The 17,397-nt window shown below is 48.4% G+C and overlaps 1 protein-coding gene across 1 annotated transcript in view; it reads left to right on the forward strand.

Annotated features, from left to right (window-relative positions):
* The first annotated feature begins 3,528 nt into the window (after positions 1–3,528).
* Positions 3,529–17,397, forward strand: part of ITGB5 (integrin subunit beta 5) — a 62,427-nt gene continuing 48,558 nt past the window's right edge. Inside the window, exons 1-3 of the mRNA XM_030488264.1 lie at positions 3,529–3,729; positions 7,832–7,917; positions 15,644–15,848. Of these exons, the coding sequence (XP_030344124.1) occupies positions 3,624–3,729; positions 7,832–7,917; positions 15,644–15,848 (397 nt within the window). The 5' untranslated portion in view covers positions 3,529–3,623. The remainder of the gene's footprint in view (positions 3,730–7,831; positions 7,918–15,643; positions 15,849–17,397) is intronic.

The following is a 17,397-nucleotide window of genomic DNA, read 5'->3' on the forward strand; positions in this document are numbered from 1 at the left end:
ACCCTTCCTGCCATGAGGAAGATATGATAATGAAAGCCTATCTTTAAACCACCCAAGGTATCACTGATAAAGCATTTCGTTTGTTTTGACTTATAATAAAAGAGCCAAAGAACCATCTTACAATTGCACCGCTTCCAAATGCATGCCTAGGTCAGGCACACTGGGTTTATGTTCTGCTTCAACCATAGCTTTAAAATGCAAGTGATAAGAAAGCAAGCACAAAGATCAGGACTTTCCAGCCCAGGAGGTTTCCTCTCCCTATTCCAGCAGAACTGTGCAATGATGCTCAAAACCCAAGTTCAAGGGTCTCTGTGGCACCAAAATAATTAAAGGAATCTGAGAGATCTTAGTCCCATCCAAAATGGCATTCTGTAGACAGGAGAAATGACAGTCAAGAGAGAAAAGACATGGGCAGTGCTGTTGGCTGTTCCTGGAGATCAAGAGTGACTTTGTTGCAGGTCATCCTTTCACAATCCCCAGGAGATAGAGATCTTCTTTAGGTTCCCATCCCAAAATCGCGCTGCTGCCTCAAACTCATCTTCTGCTGGTTTCTATGATCCCTTTGTCTTTAATAATCTTGTTAACACACAGGCGATAAAAGTTTTTTTTCTCAGTCTCTTATTCAGCACAAGAGAATCTCAGGAGGAAGATGAAGGGTTTATCTGGTTTCATACAGGGAGGCAATCTTCTTTTCGGGCATCTACTGCCACCTCATCCCTGACTCCAAAAAAACAGGCAGCACATGCCATTCCAGAGCCCTTGTCACCGGCAAACAGGAAAGATTTACACAAACAGCCTCTCTGGAGACCTCTTTCAGGCTGTACAATACCTCTGGTGATGCTTCATTTCTTGGTCCCTGGCTAACCTCAGGGACACAAGGCTGCCTGCTTGCCCTGGAGCTGAGCTACCCGCCCCATGGTGGGCATTCCCCATGCTCAACCACCACAGAATCTCCCTCTTGAGGTTACAGCTGCTTGCTTGGTCATTAGTGCAATTGCATCCTCTTTTGCTGCTGCATGTGGGGGCAACAGCGCGGTGCTGGCTTCAGAAAAGTGTATTAACATATTGTCCTTACTGGGGAAGTTATAGCACTTCCTCCCCTGAAGCTCTGGGGAGTCTTTCCCTATAAAGCCCTAGCCCACACTGTGGTCTGTTGGTCAGCAGTGATTTACTGGGATGAGATATACGGCCTGTGAATCTGTGGGACCTTCACAAGGGTTTGGCTTGAAAAATACGATGGTAAGAGCAACTGACTGATAGCAGATGTTGAGCACTGACAATAGCCTGTGGCTCAAAAACTGTGTAGTAGCAGCTCCTGACCTTGTCCCTTCTCTCAAGGGTTTCTCCTGGGGGCTGTGGAGTGAGGTCAGCCCGTGTGCCAGGTACTTGCAGCAGTGCCGCAGGCAAACACGGAAAGCAAGGGCGGGCACTCCAGCTCATCTGAGCCCAGCTAAACGTAACCGGTGACTGGTGAGCTCCTATGCCTCGCCTGGCTCTAGTCCTGCTCCAGTAAATTCCTTCTGAAAGTCGTCTTCCTCTTCCTCAAATCCTCTGCTCTGCTACTCTAGCTGAGATGCCACAGCCAAGTTTCACAAGGTGGTTTTCTTCCCTCCAAGTAGTTTCTTCCTCCTATACCCCTGCTTTTTCTTTCTCCCTCATGTTCACTCACCACTTGCCCCTGTGCACCTGTTCCTTCCCCCCAGCACTCTCCAGGCAGCATGGTAGGAAACAGGGATGAGAGATGAGGAATGAGGGAGATGGGACAAGGGATGAGGGTCTCCCTGCTCCTAAGACCAGGGTGATTAAAGATCTCACACACAAGTCATCTCTGTATGTTTGTACATGTTGTGTCTCAGGTTACTTGGTCATGGCTAGAAGATCTGAGAAGGGATTTCTAGGTCTACATGAGGCTACTCTGATCATTAAGGTTTACATCAGGTAATTTATCTCATGCAAATGCAGGATCTGCATTTCATTTTCTTTCTTTTCACAGAAATGTTAAAAATACACCACAGAAGAACAACCCGCTTTGAAGTCCCTGCACACCACATGTTGCATTTCCAGGTCAGTCACAACATGAACAGTATTAATTTTATTATTAAGAAAGGGTGATGGAATGCACCTTATCATGCTCTTGGGAGAGCTGATGCTGTCCCTTTCCCCATGCACATCCAACAGCTTGTAGGTCACAGCCTGGCCCATGCACCTAATGTCTACCACAGCAGCAGTTTTGGTGAGGTGCTAACACTTTTGCTTTGGTTGCAAGCAGTATGGTTGCAATGCTCCTACAGCCACAGGAGGAGTCACTCTGATTTAGCAGCACACCGTCAGTTAAAATGTTACAACTTTTGTAGGCAGATATTTCCTGAGACAACAAATAGTCACTTTAACCCCAAACTGGTATCTCCCAGGGGTATGGAGAGGCTGAAACCATCGAGGTTTATGAAAGCAGCATTGGAAGTAGTGCAAATAAGGGGAAGTTTTGGCAGGTGGCATTACAGTTAATAATTTCTTTCTGACAAGAGCAAAGCAACATATTGGATTGAGGGCATGTGTTTTAAGCAGAATCTAACGGTGTGATCTAGTGGGCATTATGCTAAAGTGGCATGAAGGTCTGCAGGCCATGGGTAGTTAACTGTTGCTATAAATTGCCTTTAAAATCAGTGATCAGCTCTACGGTTGGTTTATGATTTCTTTTAAAAACAGAATGGAAAGCTCCCCACCAACCCAAACACAGCCATGAATCTGCCATTTCCTTTAGATCTGTAGTGCTGACGTCCCATCCCACCAGGGACAGGCAGTGGGTGTGTGGGAAATGCCAAAAAGCCGGCAGGCAGGGCAGCGCTGCCTGGATGCCCTTGCTTCGAGAGCCCTTTAACAGATGGCCTCAACTTGTTTGCACAGAGAAAATCCCTGAAGCAGGAAAATGCCATCTAAGAGCAGCCACTGACCTGTGGGGAAACGGGTGCAAGCCCCGCTGTGAGCCAGGAGAGGAGGACGCGCGTTATTGGTGTGCCTCTGGATACCTACGCATGTGTGTCATCTGTGTGTCCATGTGTCTGCCTGTAGATACCTGTTTGAGTGTCCCCTGTATGTGCACCTCTGTGTGTGTGTCTGTGAAAGGTATGCACGTGTGTGCGCACATGTGCAGGCGTCTGCGGGCAGGTCCACGCATGCATGTGCGTGTATGCAGGCGGGTATATGCATCTATGTGCATGGAATGTGCATGCATGTATGTATGCGATGCGGGCACGCACGTACGCGTGCGACTGTGTGTGCGACTGTGTGTGCAGATGCAGTTTGTGTGTGCGCCCGTCCCTGTGCACACGCATCCACATGTGTGCGTTGGCCAGGCCGTACCGGCCTGTGCCCGCTCCGCGGGACGGGGTTACGCCTCCCTGCGCGGCGCGGCGGGGCGGGGAGGTGGCAGCGTACTCCGGGAGCGGGACCCGCGCACGGACACGCGTCCCGTCCCGTCCCGTCCCGCTGCCGCCGCCGCCGCCCCCGGGGCAGCTCCGCGGCGCCGCCCCCGCCTCCTCCTCCGCCGCCGCCGCGGCTGCACAAAAGGCGGCGGGGAGGGCCCGGCCGGGAAGGGCTGCCCGGCCGCCCCGGCCGCCCGCACCATGCCCCGCCGAGGGGGGCTGTCGGCCCCCGCCGCCGCCCGCCGGCCCCCCCCGCTCCTCCTTCTCCGCCTCCTCCTCCTGGCCGCTCCGCTGCAGCCCGGCAGAGGTAAGGGCCGCTCCGCTCCGCTCCCCGCCGCTCCGGGCCCTGCAAACGCCGCCCCGGAAGGCGGATTATCCCCCAAACCCGCTCCGGTGCACTTTTGTTGCGGGTTGTGGTTTTTCCTTCTCTCTTTCCCGTCTCCGCCTGCCCCAGCCCCGCTCCCAGCGCCCCGCGGTGCTCCGCGCTCTGTTTCGCGTGTGCACCCGTTCGTTCCCCCTCCAGCCCCGGTGCTGGCGGGACGCGGCTACTACCCCCTGCCCCGCAGGCGGCCGGTGCTGGAGCTCTGCGCTTCCCCCTCCGGGCCCGGGCCGCGCCGGCGGGCTGCACCTCGCACCCACCCGCCCGCCGTGCCCCCGGTTGCGGGGCGTGGGGTACCCGCACTCCAGTAGCGCATGGACCGCATCCTTGGGCGGGATTTGACACCTTCGCGTTAAAAAGCATGGGACGGCTATATACACACTTCTCTGTATATATATATACTTTAATGGAACTAGCTATAACCACTTCTCTTCAGGGAAAAGCACTTCCCTGGGATGTTTGTCTGAGCAGTGTGCATTAATTGATTGGATGAGGGACAGCAGCAGAAAGCCACAAGCCTTTGCTCTACCAGGAACCGATCTCCTTGTACAAGGAGATTTCACCTTGTATCATTCCCTCTTTCTCACCTTATGCCGTTCCCTCCTTTATCCATCGCGCCCGGGGAGCTGTCCTTGCCACCAGTGGGGATGCTCGCACCGCTCCTGGCACAGTGTGGTTTGTGACTCTGCTTAAGTAGCACTGGAAACACGTTTCCTCTCCTCTCTGAGCACTTGGGGAAACTTTTTTATATGAAGGGTGCCCAGCAAATGCCTGTAGTCCTCCCTTCCGGTACTTGCTCTCACTGCTTAATGTTCTAATGAGTTATTTGAAGGAGAGGCTCATCTTGCAGAGTGCTGTGGCACGCAACTGCAAAAAGCTCAGAAGTGGCTTTCTTGGCCTTATTTATTTATTTATTTTGTAACTCTGAGCCTTAGAATTGATGATTCAAGAATGCATCAGACAACCCAGGGATGAGGCTTTTGGAATGCTTATTGCAAGCATAAATAAAATGATTTTTTTTCACACTTGCCTGTATAAAGAACAAAGTACATTTTTTTTTCTTTTCCCCCCAAGCAATCCAGTACATTCATGTCAGTTTGAGGAGCTGCCCAAACTAGGATTTCTTGCAGAACAGGTTTAAAATGAGGTCTGATTTACTCATAAAGATGCCTCGAGCATCTTTATGGGTAAATTTGTTAAGTACCTTTCATGAGAGTTTCCTATCTTGCTCTGCATCAGTAATTTGATGTATTAAAATCTCAGCTGTCTAGTGGGATGCACTGTATTCCTCTGTTTTCCTGGGCTCTCCTGTGGCTCAGCCCAAGGGAGAGATATTGTCTGGAGACTCTTTTTGTCTCAGTTTGTAGTGGACACTGCTCTGCAAAATTAAATAGGGTGCAGGGCTTAGGACTCAGTGGCATCAGTGCGACAGACCTGGGGTGTTGAGCTCAGCGGTCCAGGAAGGGTAGGTTATTTTCCTCCAGAGTAACCCAAACTAAATCCTGGGTGGAATTTTCCCCTTTATAAGGAGCTTAATTGATGTTCAGGAGTGGTTTCATTGAATGTGTCAGAATCAAGGAGCAGACTGAGTTTCTTCCAGTCTTACCAGGTGACTTGCCCCAGCATCTGGAAGGATCTGCACTAGCATGAGCATCTTCAGGTCCTTCCTTTTCTCAGTTCAGGAAAGACCACGCTGAATCAAGCACAGCAAAGACTCGCATTTGCAAAATCCTGTGTGTTTTAACTCCAACCCAAAAAGCTCAGGTTTCAGTCCAAAATCGGAGGACTTCACAAAGCTCTGTTTTCACAACAATGCCGGAAACGGTTTGGTGTTGCTCCAGAGTGGAAAGAAAAGCATACTTGGAAACTTCAGAAGCTGCCACTGGGAGGAATGTCACCCCATGGCTGGCCACAGGAGCGTGGGCTGCTTTGGTCATGGCATTGGGTGGAAGGAGGAGACTTTGGGTTTCATTCAGATATTACTGTTACTAAGTAAACTCTCGAAAATCCAGCAGTCAGGAATGGAGGTAAATATTATGCTATTTCCATGCAGATGGCAAGTAGAGCTGTGGGAGAGCCAGGGCTGGGTAGCCAGGCTACGAACACGAGTGTTTGCTTAATAAAGCCCATTATTTTTGCTGTGTATCCCTGTGCACCATGGCCAGAGCAGCAGTTCTTGAGGAGAGGCTTTGGGCTGTTGTAGGGTTTGGAAATGCAAGTGTTCATCTCTGTGCAAATTATAACTCAGTCAAACAAGTTACACTTTATTTTATATTACCTATTCGTGTTTTGAGCTCTTGCAACATCCAGGAGCTGGAATATAACTTCTGAATGTGAACAAGGAATGAAATGCCTGGGTATGTGGTAACAGCCAGCAAAAAAAAAAAAAAAAAGCCCTAAGAAGGCTCTTGTTCTGTATGAATGGGCCCAAGCAGCCCATCTGAATGAGAGCCATAGAGAAAGTCCAGGGCTTCGTGCTCCCGGGTTAGAGTTAACCACCTTGCGGGCAGCAGAGACCCGTCAGTGCAGGGCTCTGACACGGTCATGCCTTGGCCATGACTGAGAATTACTGACAGGACCTACTTATCCTCTTTTTGCTTTTAGCCTAAGGCACACTAAGTTTTCCTCCAGCTGTCCAGCTTGATTCACTGCTTCCTGCACTCACAGCCCGGACCCATATGGGAGCGACCCAGGCAGCCACCGCTTTTCATTTTTTGGTGTAATAATCGCATGGGATACAGCAAAAATCCTTTTTCCAAAGCTCTTGGGGAAGAAGGTTCTTGGGACAGGAGAAAACTCCATATGGCTCTTCAGCAGCCATTGGCGAATCTGTGCAATCTGTAAGTTACACCCAGCAGCAGTGTGGTGCTTTGGTATCTGCAGATGCAATTGACTGAAAATAGAGGCCTGACAATGCTTGTATTGACATTTGGGTTGGAAAAAATAGCAGACAGGGAGTTTGAGCCAGAGGCGTTTCATTGGGAGTGTGCAGCCTCTGTGCTGAATCCTCGATTGAAGATTTGTTTAATTAGTTATTGACAATAGAAGTTAATAGCTGCAGCCGGGAGAGCTGAGGCATCGATGATATCGAAGGGCACATTCATAGCCACAGGCACACTTAAACAAACTGCTGCATTCAGAGACGATATCACTGATGTTTGCTTCAGCTTAACTTGTGTGGTTTCCACTTAATTTTTAAAGCTCAAACTTTTAAATCATGGATTTTGCAAGTGAAACTTGCTCAGTACCCCTTGTGTTGCTGGACACCAGCAATCCAGGAGTGAAGAGCATCACTGCTGCCCTGGTTGCTGCTGCCTTGACAGGTGCAGAGCCCTTAGCGGAGTGGTGTCTTCCACCTCAGCCAGCCTTGGGTGTGCCCCAGTGCAAACATGCTGCCCAGCTTAACCTGGATATCCTGTGGGAATGATTCTTTATAATAAATTAAAAGTAATTTACTGTAACAAGTGCACTGTGGAAATCACCTGTGTGGAAGGGGGAGATGAGTGTCTTCCAAAGCTGCTTTAAGATGAAGATTGTGAGGAGGGGCACCCCATATACTCAGCTGGAAAAATCGAAAAGGTGTTCCTAGTGTGACTTTGAAAGTCGGCAACTTGGGATGATTTTGGACAGCCACTTCCATATTTCAGGCTGGTCAAGCACCTATTGCCTTCTGTCCACAGTGATTGAAGTATTTTGTTAGGAAGATGAATAGTTGAACTCTTTTATTAACCAGAAACCATTGAAAAAAGAAGGAAGAAAAAATACCAGAGTAATACTTTAGAGGTTCTCAGCCCCCCATCACAAGTTTCTGTCCTTTTCCTTTTTCTTAGGAAAGGAAAAGAAAACAAGATCTCCTTGCAGGTGAAGAGAGATTTATGCCTTCTCCTGCCTTTTAAGCTTCTGGGATATTCTTTGCTCTTGTTTGAACTTACCGTATATTTAGAATTAATAATACCTCAGAAACCCCCTGAATGCTGTTTTGCAGTGCAGTTCAGCCCACCCTGTTCTCTGTTGTTCTCTCTTGCTGAAGGTCTCAATCTGTGCACCAGCGGAAGCGCCACGTCCTGTGAAGAGTGTCTTCTCATCCATCCCAAGTGTGCCTGGTGCTCCAAGGAGGTAAGTGGGCAGACCTTGCTTGTCTCGCATACTCTCTGTAACACAGGAAGGGGGCTATTTCCCCTGACTGTTCCATGCCAGAAGGGGTGGGTGAGGGCAGTGAGTGCTCCATGCTGAGCATATTTTGGGTGCATGTGACTCCTCAGCTCTTTGACACCATAGGAATGAAGTCTCTGACCCTGCTGTCCCCTGGGCATCCTCAACAAAGCAGCACTGTTCCTCGGGTCCTACTGTCTCTTCAATTACCTTCTTGTTTTTGGTGGGTGCTGGGTCCTGGCATGGGCTCTATGTGGCAGGGAGCCTTGCTTGAAAGCTCTCTTTCTAAAAAGCTCCAAGCCCCCAGCTGGTGTCCTGCTACGTGTCCCTTGCTGCGTGGCCTGGCACGGCACAGGTTCTCTGTAACAAAGGTAATTCTCCTTTCTGAATCTATTGTGCCATTCCGGGGGCCGACCATGTTTCTGGCGTCTGCGCCATGGTGCAGCAATGAGTTATATGTGCTTCAGAGTGAAAATGCGTCCTTAGGTTTGGTGCTGAAGCTGCTCACCTGTAATTTAATTTGGCTTCCTTGGTTTGTGAGAAATTGAAAATATCTTTTCCTGCTCCCTAAGGACTGTTTATGATTTTAGGTGTACATATCTATCTTATCAAATATACATCTTACCATGTGGAGATACGATTTCTAGAGAACAAGGTGTGTGAAAGACCTGATAACGTCTGATGCATAGATAGCTATTGTCTGCTTAGTGCCTGTGTCTGTCTTAAGCGTTTAAGAGAGAAATGAGGATGCTTGCAGAGGAAGGGAAAGACCCTGCCTACTTGCGGGCACAGCTGCTGTGCCAGGAACCAGCTTTGGGCTGTGAGAAACTCCAGAGCAGTGAATGATCTTGAACCTCTAGAGGGACAAGCATGGCCGGGGTGATGCTCTCCTGTTTCCTCCTGACCCCTTTTCCTCTAGTGTGACTGTCCCAGTGCTGTTTTGGGGGAGGCAAGCTGTGGGGTTGAGCACACACTGAACCTTCCAGCTATAGCTGGTGATGCTGAGCTGAGGATGTAGGTGCTGCCTGTGTGCCCCTCTGCTGCTCCCATCCTTCCTCCTGCCAGCTCTGCCTGCGGTGGAGGATGGGGATGGAGATGGGCATGAGGCCAGAGGTGCTCCGAAGCCCCATGATTTGGCTGCATTTCAGGAGGTACCCGAGCCTCTGATCCTCCAGGTCTGTTTTACCGGATTTTCACTTAACTTGTAAGCATAGCTGCAGCTTTCCAAGGAAAACCTCCTAATGCTGCTAACACCATGCTACCTGACAGTGTAATGGCTTTCATGGGGGTTTTCACAGCAGGGTGAATGGTGTGCAGAAGGGAAAGGGTAAAGCAATAGATCCCGCTTTTGAGACATCTTGTAAACAGCTGTAAGAGCTCCTCTTCCAGCCAGCTCATCTGCGGTGGTGAGATTGGATCCAGGAACGCTGGCTATTAAGCTACGGGTACCCAATAGCTTGCCTTTTTGTTTATTTTATTGGGTTTTTTTTTTTCTTCTTGGCATCAAAAGACAACCTTTAGCAAAATGCAGCCAGTGGAAATGTTTATCTGGTGGTCACTGTGACCACTAATTGTATGGCAGCTCGTGGGACTGGCAGCCTGACTCTTATCTTGCAAACAGGAGAATTACCAAAAAAAAAAAAAAAATTTCTAAATGAAACAGAGGGGCCAAGAAGGAAGATGGGTGTTTACAGGGAAGTGCTGTAATACTTCCTGACCTTTAGCCTGCAATAGCTATTTAAAAATACATTTCAAGGTGTTTTGTGCCAAGAGCTACATGTCCCCATTACGTGCTGCATGCTAAAATTTAGCAAATTCTTGCTCTAATTCTGTATTTAATTTTTTTTTTAGATTATATTGTTTGAAACCAATTATTTCTCTTTAACTGAGATCATCAGGTGAGGTGATGGGTTTGCAAAAGATATCTAGACGTTTTCCACTTCAAAAGTTTTAAAGTGATAGTATAAACTCTTAATTTCACAACCTTATTTCCCTTCTCTCTGCTGCAGCTCAGTCAGGTATGCTTATTAAATTGCCTTTAGTCTGTTTTCCTTAGCTATTTCCATTAGCTGTCATTTGCTATGTATGTTGCCCGGCAGCATTTATCCCAGTCAAATTCTATAGCTCTGCTGCTGTTTAAGTATCAGAGCTAAGACATTGGAGAGATTTCCACAGATGCTAGTTACCTTGGTTTAGAAACATGATCAGCTGATTAGTCTGCTCCCTTTGCATTTACTTAAGGGGTTTGAGAGCAAATTGGGCCAGCTGTTGTCATCTTTGTAGGCAACAATTAATATTTTTGTCAGGAAGTATATATAGTATAAATCTATATACAATGTAATTTTATATATATTATAATATGTGTATATATATTACATGCACAGGATGTGTAAATATGTTTATAATATATATAAACAAAACATACTTACATATATCTTCCTGTGCATATATACTTTCTCATATATAATATTCCTTCCTTTGGGGGATAACATCACTTCGCAGTGCCATCATACCCATTTATTCTTTGTCTCCCTGGGTGCCCAGCAATGCCAATGCTGTGAGGGACCACTCGGCTGTGGGAGAGGAGCAGTTTGAGCAGGAAAGCTGTGCTGTTTCCCAGAGAAGGTCATGCTTCATGCAACCTCCTGCAGTATTGCATCCTTTTCCACCACCCTTTGCATTCCCAGATCCAGGCTCCATGTGAACACAAAGGAGCAGAAAGTCTCAAGCACTCATGGACTGCGACTAGGGGTTAGGAGGGCATGAAAGCCATTCTGTGGATACAAGGAGCCCTATCCCAATAGTTTTCCAAGTGGGATAAGGTTACTTGTATTTACATTGCCTTGAATTGTGGGTATGAGCATGTGTATAGGTAGATGCTTACAGCAGAACAGTCAAGACGCTATAAATTTATGACTGCTACCTCCTAACCTGTTACTATAGGCTGCATCACGTTGTCTTGGCTTGAATCGGCTTCTCTTCACTTCTGGTTGTGTTCGGCATCTCTGCTCCCATCTGAGAGGATGATGATGGATGAGTTGATGATAGCAGCTTCTGGTATGCGGCAGCCCTGGAGCTCCCAGGGGCTGCTGAGCTAACCACAAGTCTTTGGGCTGTTGGAAATTTAGAAGCAGACATGGATTCTGTTGGCTTGTGGAAGAATACCTCGAAAGGCAGTACTTAAATAAGGTGATCTGCTTAAATAGTACTTAAAAGAGGAGGTGTGAATGTGTGGCCTTAACATCGCCTGAGCATGCCTTGATCACAGGGCTGTCTGGGGGAAATACACAACTCTTGGGCAATGGAGACTGCTGCAGCCTTTCCATCTGTGCTGGAATCTGAGAAGATTCCTCAACTTCTCCTGCAAGCTCCAGAAGAAGCTGGAAATGACTAGAAATTGCTGGCACACTGCTGGTGAAAGACTCTGGCTGGAAAATGCACACTAGCCCGTGGGGTTGCTCTGGGCAGCCTGGTTTTCATGGTGGGAGAGGAGGATGCTTGGTTTTTTTTTTCAGTGGTGTCAGGTTGCCCAGGCTCAGCAGGGCTTACTGTGCTTGCCAGGGAGAGCAGGGGGCTCTGGATGTGGCTTCAGCGCTGTCCTCTGAGCTACCAGGTGGGGTGTGATAGGCAAATAGGGGTTTTGCTCATGATAAACTTACCTGGGGTGGTTGCAGAGAGAATGCTCTCCAAAAGAGCATTTGGGAGTAGCAGTACAGGGGGGGAAATGATGTCATTACATTCCTGTTATCTTCTGTTTGCTGCTTTGGGGAGCAGCATACCAATGTGCAGAGGCTCGTCGTGTTTTTAAGTGTGTGTACACTGTGTGTTCATCCGTGCATTAGCTATGTGGATGCATTTATGTGTGTACATGTAAAATAGAGAGGTACGTTAACTAAACTGAATTTCCCTTTTCGACTAATTGAACTGAAATTTCCCCAATGGCATTCTCTGTTTTCCAGCAGGTTGCTTGTACCCCATCTCAGGAATGTGTGCCTGGAGGATAAGGAAGAAAAATCAAGGATGTTCCTAGAGAGAACATGTCAATTTTTTTAAATGGAGAAAGCAAGTGTATTTCAGACTGAATTAATGCAGAACTGGAATGATTAAAGCAAAAAATGGTAGGGGTGTGTCTAGTCAGATGTTAGATATAGTCAGTTAGATACAGTCGGTGCTATTCTCCATTTTTGTAGCGTGAACCAAGCAATTTGTCTTAAAACTGTCAAACTGATGAGCATGTAATTGTCACACTGTTGTCTCCTTTCACTCTATCTGCTTGTGTGCATTTGCTTTTGTGAGCTCGTTAGTGCAGAGACTGGACTGCAAAGTGCCGACTGGGCTGTGAGCAACCACCATTACTAACAAGGACTAGGTTAGGGATCTTCCTGAACCAGTGCTTTTCTGGGGCATGAGGCAGTGCTCAGGATGGTTCCTGCTTGCTGTGGGGTACCTGCTACATATCTCACTGAAGCTGGCATGCAGATGGTCAGCGGGTATTTGGGCACACTGAATTGCTCAGCTAACTGTGAGGTGTCCTCTGCTCAGGGGGATTTGGGGTTTGAACCAGTGTGCCATGTCTGAGTTGGTGCAGGGCTGCCTTTCGGCATGGTTGCTTGTGAATTATTTGGACCTGCATAATACTCTTTACCCCTCAAATCTGTTCATGCTTTTTTCCTTTGATTCAACCTCCAGGAGCCTTGTTTTTCCTTGTTGCAGAAAACTTAGTGCTGGAATTGGATTGTCCCTGCTAGCCACAGTTTGGGCTTTGGGTTTTGACCTACGGGTGCACGCGAGGGGTATTTGTTTGCAGGGTGCTGCGGTGATTGTTGGGGCTTTCCCAAGGCCACTGTCACTCCCCTGCTTGCTGTCACTCTTCCTGGATTAGAAACAGAAGTCGTATGGGTCAGTCCTGCACCCCTGGGTCCTGAGCTGCACCCCTTCCCCTGGGGTGTTTTCACCTCTGAAGAGGGTATTTTTTCCGTTTTACCAAACAAGCAAAGACCCGTATTTGATTGGAGCTGCAGCTTAGCAATTGCTGCCCTGCAAGTCCTCTGTGCCCATTTTAGAAGAAAGTTAAGAGAAAATAGCTGCGTCAAGCAAGGGGGACCTAGGGACTGGAGGCATCCAGGGTGCTGCTGACCTGATCTTTGTGCAGCTTCTGTCAGGAGGAGTTGTGCAGGGGCTTTCCTCTGACCCCCTGGACTTCCTTTGGAGAACTTTTGTTACAGAGGCTGCAGAAAACCACATTGCGGCAACTAAAGGTTTCTTGATGCCATGCAAATGGACAGGCTTGCACTTGCACAGGCACCCTGCCCCAAAAAGCCCCCGGGCAGGTCCCACGCAGGTGTGCTCCTTGCCCCGTGTACTGCTGCTCTCTTCTCCTCAGTGTGCAGATACTGCTCTTGTGTACGCCCCTTGCTGGGATGATGAACATCAGTATAAACAGTACCATACCCAGAGCTGTCTCTTGTGGCGTTACAAGCTTGACTACTAAAGAGTAGCAGCTGGGGGAGGAAGCCACCATCCTCTTCTCCCTGGGCTGCCCGCCCCTCCTGGCTCTGGTTCTGCTACCCCACACGGAAAATTAAACCCTAATTCAAAATCATTTGAAGGCGAGTCTTTCTGTTCCCATCAAGAGGTTTTGGAGCAGATACTGGAGGATTGGAAATGCCTGATAAAGGCTGCAGTTGCACAAGCAGCCCTAAATACTGTCCTATTTGAATGTTTCTCTCCAGCATTAATTCCTGGGTAATAACTAAAGGTTCCCAGCAGCATTCCTGGTGCTGTTTGTGGGGGTTTTTTGCAGTACCAGTGTGTCCTTTCTAATAGATGGCAGCAGAAATGGACTGGCAGAGGTGCTCATTTGGAGCCGTGGTCCAGGTACTGGGAGAGCAGGAGAGCATCTCCTCTCAGGTGCCCTGCTGCTGGGGGGATGAGCCCAGGAAAGTGCCTGGGCCTCACCAGCTTTTCATTGACTTTAGATCAAACTACATCCAAGATACACTTTTCTCCAAGACCGCCTTTAAACGTGCTGTTCTGCAAGGTTGGGTGTTGGTTTTGGTTTTGTGAGCGATTCTGATTTTTATTTCATCATGCTGGTGATGATTTAAATAGCCCCAGCCCTCCTTTCTGGAAGTTCATCTGTTTACACGATGTGTTCCAAGAAATTTCTGTTAGTATCCCTCTAACGTGCCATCTCCTTGGCTGGATCCTGCCGCTGGATGCTGGAATGCAAATCTCGCATTTTTCAAATAGCGTTGGGACCTCATAGTGAGAAAATGCAGTAGAGAGCCTCTGCCTGTGTGCCGGGGCCTTGCATCTGAGGGTTTCCTCAGATTCCACAAGGGTACCTCATGGGCTGTGAAAGCAAGATCTGTCAGATGATCTCTTCTTCCTCAATGTCTCCCCCGTCTTCTGCCATGCCAGAGCTTCAGCAAAATGTGAGGTTTATTCAGACCTGCACTGTTTTTTGGCTGTGCAGCAGAAGGAGGGGCTAGCGTGGCTGTGAGCATCTTCTCTGCATTATTTCATGTCATTTTAGTCCATCAGCCCTGGAGCAGAAGATGGTTGTCTCTATTGTTGTACTGCAGAAATAAGTAGGAATAGACTGTTGAAAATCCATTAAGTTTGGGGCACATGACTTGCTCCCTTTGGCGCTTTTGGGGAAAAAAAATTTAAAAAGGCATTCTAACAAATAGTCTCCTTGCAAAAGGCTGCATTGTGCAGCCGGCTGTTCCCGAGTGCTGTCCCACACAAGGCTGCATTGTGTACCACGCATGGGGCTTGCAGGGAGGGATGGAGCTCTGGGGATGGGCACTGGGACACTCCCTGCCATGGCAGCCTGTCCTCTGGAAGTGAGCCACTGCTTGTGCCTCGCTGCCTACACCTCGCTGCCAGCAGTAGGCATGGGCTGCCTTCTGACCACCTCCTGTGAAAGCTTTCCCACCTCCCTTATTGTCTGGCAAAGCTGCCCAGGACAGCCTGCCCACATCAAACGGCTCTAGCTGTGCTCCACCTCAGGGACCACTTGCTGTCACTTTTTTCCCCTGTCACTTGCTGTCACTTTTTAGTCACTGTGTGATGGTGCAGTGCAGAGGTGTGAGGGAGGGGGGACACGCGGTGCTTGCATGGTGCTTGTGTCCTTCTCACCCAGGGAAGAGGGCACAGGTCCCTGGAGCCACCCAACCTCAGTCTCCAGCTTCATATCTTGACTCGGCTCTCTGGATGGGTGGGTTTGTCCTGCTTCCCTCGGTACAACCGCTTTGTCTTCTCTTCTTTTTTTTGCAAAGCTCCTGTGAGTCGATGCATGCACAAAAGATAACAGCTTCTCAATTTTATCCTTGAAGAGATGGTAATTGGCTGCCCAGGCAGCAAAACAAACATTTTGCATTGCTTTCACACGGGCCAAGACAGGGCTGGGAACTGTGGCTGGAGTGATAACTCAGGCTTACTTTTCTGCTGCAGTGGTTTGTGAGAAAATTAATTTTCAAATCCTTGCAGAATTTCTTTTTTGGTAGATCCCTTTGAAAAGCTCAGTGCAGGTTGCTTTTGAGTACAGCCTCCACAAAAGACAACAGCTTCTCCTTGTCATCTCCTATTTGCTACAGATACCACCATATCAAAACAAAGCTCCTGATGTGGGATTGATCTTTCTCCCTCCCTTTTCCTTTTGTCCGTTCTTCACCCCCCCCAGGAATTTGGCAGCACTAAGTCCACCACATCACGGTGCGACTTCCTGCAGAACCTGATTGCAAACGGTTGTGCCGGAGCCATCGAAAACCCCAGCAGCAGCATAAGCGTGGTGAAGAACATCCCACTGAGCAGCAAGGGCTCGGGCCAAACTCACCTGGATGTCACGCAGATCACACCTCAGAAGGTTGCCTTGAATCTTCGTCCTGGTGAGTCCCCAATGGCTTTGAGCGTATTCTGGGGGGTGTATGGGTGAGAAAGGGTGGCCAGGACATGCCGAAAGTGTCTTATAGCTCACGTCCTTGTAGCCCAATAAAGCAGGTGGCTGCTGGGGCCTTCCACAGCCCATGAACTTTGGTGGTGCATCACGAAGCTTTAGGTTTGGTACTGAGGTGTATGTCTTTTGTGAGGACACTGCTGTCACACAAAGTCAATCAAAGCCCACCCAATTACCAATATTAGACTTAACCCTTGCATGTGTTTAAGAGGAACCTGCTCAGCTTAAAAATGTAGTCACTGGATGGAAGGAGTTAAAAAAACTGTGTATCCTCCATCAAGCTGACAGTGTTTGACTCCAAACTGAGACAGCTCCTTCTATAAATTGGAAACAAAAACATGTATCTGTTTTCTGTCGGTATGCAAAAAAGCCATGGGATCAAGACAGAAGATGGAGATTTGAACTTGTGACTCAGGCCCTGGGCTGTAGCCAGATCCCTGTTTCATTCCCCTGAGCCATCATTTTTCTTCAATCTCTTCCTTTTAATTAAAAATTCGAGGGGAATGGCTGGACTGAGCCATGTGGGCATGCTTGTTATCAAAAGTTTTTGCATGGTGGGGGGAGGCTTTAATGTGGGTTCAGAATTCTTGGGAAATTTTGGCAGCTGATATTTCTGAAGGGGGGAAGAAAAAGCTCTTTATTGCAAAGTTAAGCAAGTATAAAAGCTCAATTCATTATAAGCAATTGGTGTGGGTTTCTAAGGCTTACGGTTTTGTGACGGCTCTCATGAGCATACAGAAAAACGAAATATGATTTTTGCCCAAGAAAAACAGGAGTTTGAGCTGGCACTCATGCTGTCAGTGCTCTCACAGAGCCTACCAGTTGCTGCAGGATTTTTTGGTTTAATTCTATGGGTTGGATAATGATCATGTCTCTTACAAATGCTTCCTCAGCAGTATGATTGCTGTCATCAGTCAGATCCTCAAATGGAAAGAAATTTTGCTTCAAAGCCTTAAAAACAGATACCTGATGGTAGTCACCACTGGATGTATGGCTAGATGCATGCTTCTGTAACTGAGTGCTGCTGATGAAACAGGTTTGCTCCCATAAAGAAAGGGAGTTGTTATTACTCCTGTTTCTTGAGGCAATTCCTGGCAGAAAGGGCTGGCTCAGCTTCCACATCACGCCTCCTGCAGATCCTCCTTCATGCACGGTGCCGGGTGCTTAGCACATTCTCCTTTCCCAATCCTGGGCAGTTTTGCCCAGCCAGAGGCGCAGATGCTCACTGCTCCAGTCTGCAGCAGGGTGTGGGGATCCATGTCCCTGCAGCTTCCTGGGGGCTGTGCTGTTGGATGCTTTGGGCTGCACAGGGCTGGTGTGCTGGTCCTGCCAGCCCTCGCAGGGGACCACACTTGTGTCCATCTTTGGTTTTCCTTGGACAGCAGACAAGCCCTCCAGGTCTAGGCTGAGCTGCGGGAATTGCCCCAAGGGTGTCCGCAGTGATTCCCATGCTGAGCTGGCGAGCTCTCTTCCCTGTGCTC

This window comes from Strigops habroptila, chromosome 5 (genome assembly GCF_004027225.2).
Source record: "Strigops habroptila isolate Jane chromosome 5, bStrHab1.2.pri, whole genome shotgun sequence".
NCBI classification, from domain to species: Eukaryota; Metazoa; Chordata; class Aves; order Psittaciformes; family Psittacidae; genus Strigops; species Strigops habroptila.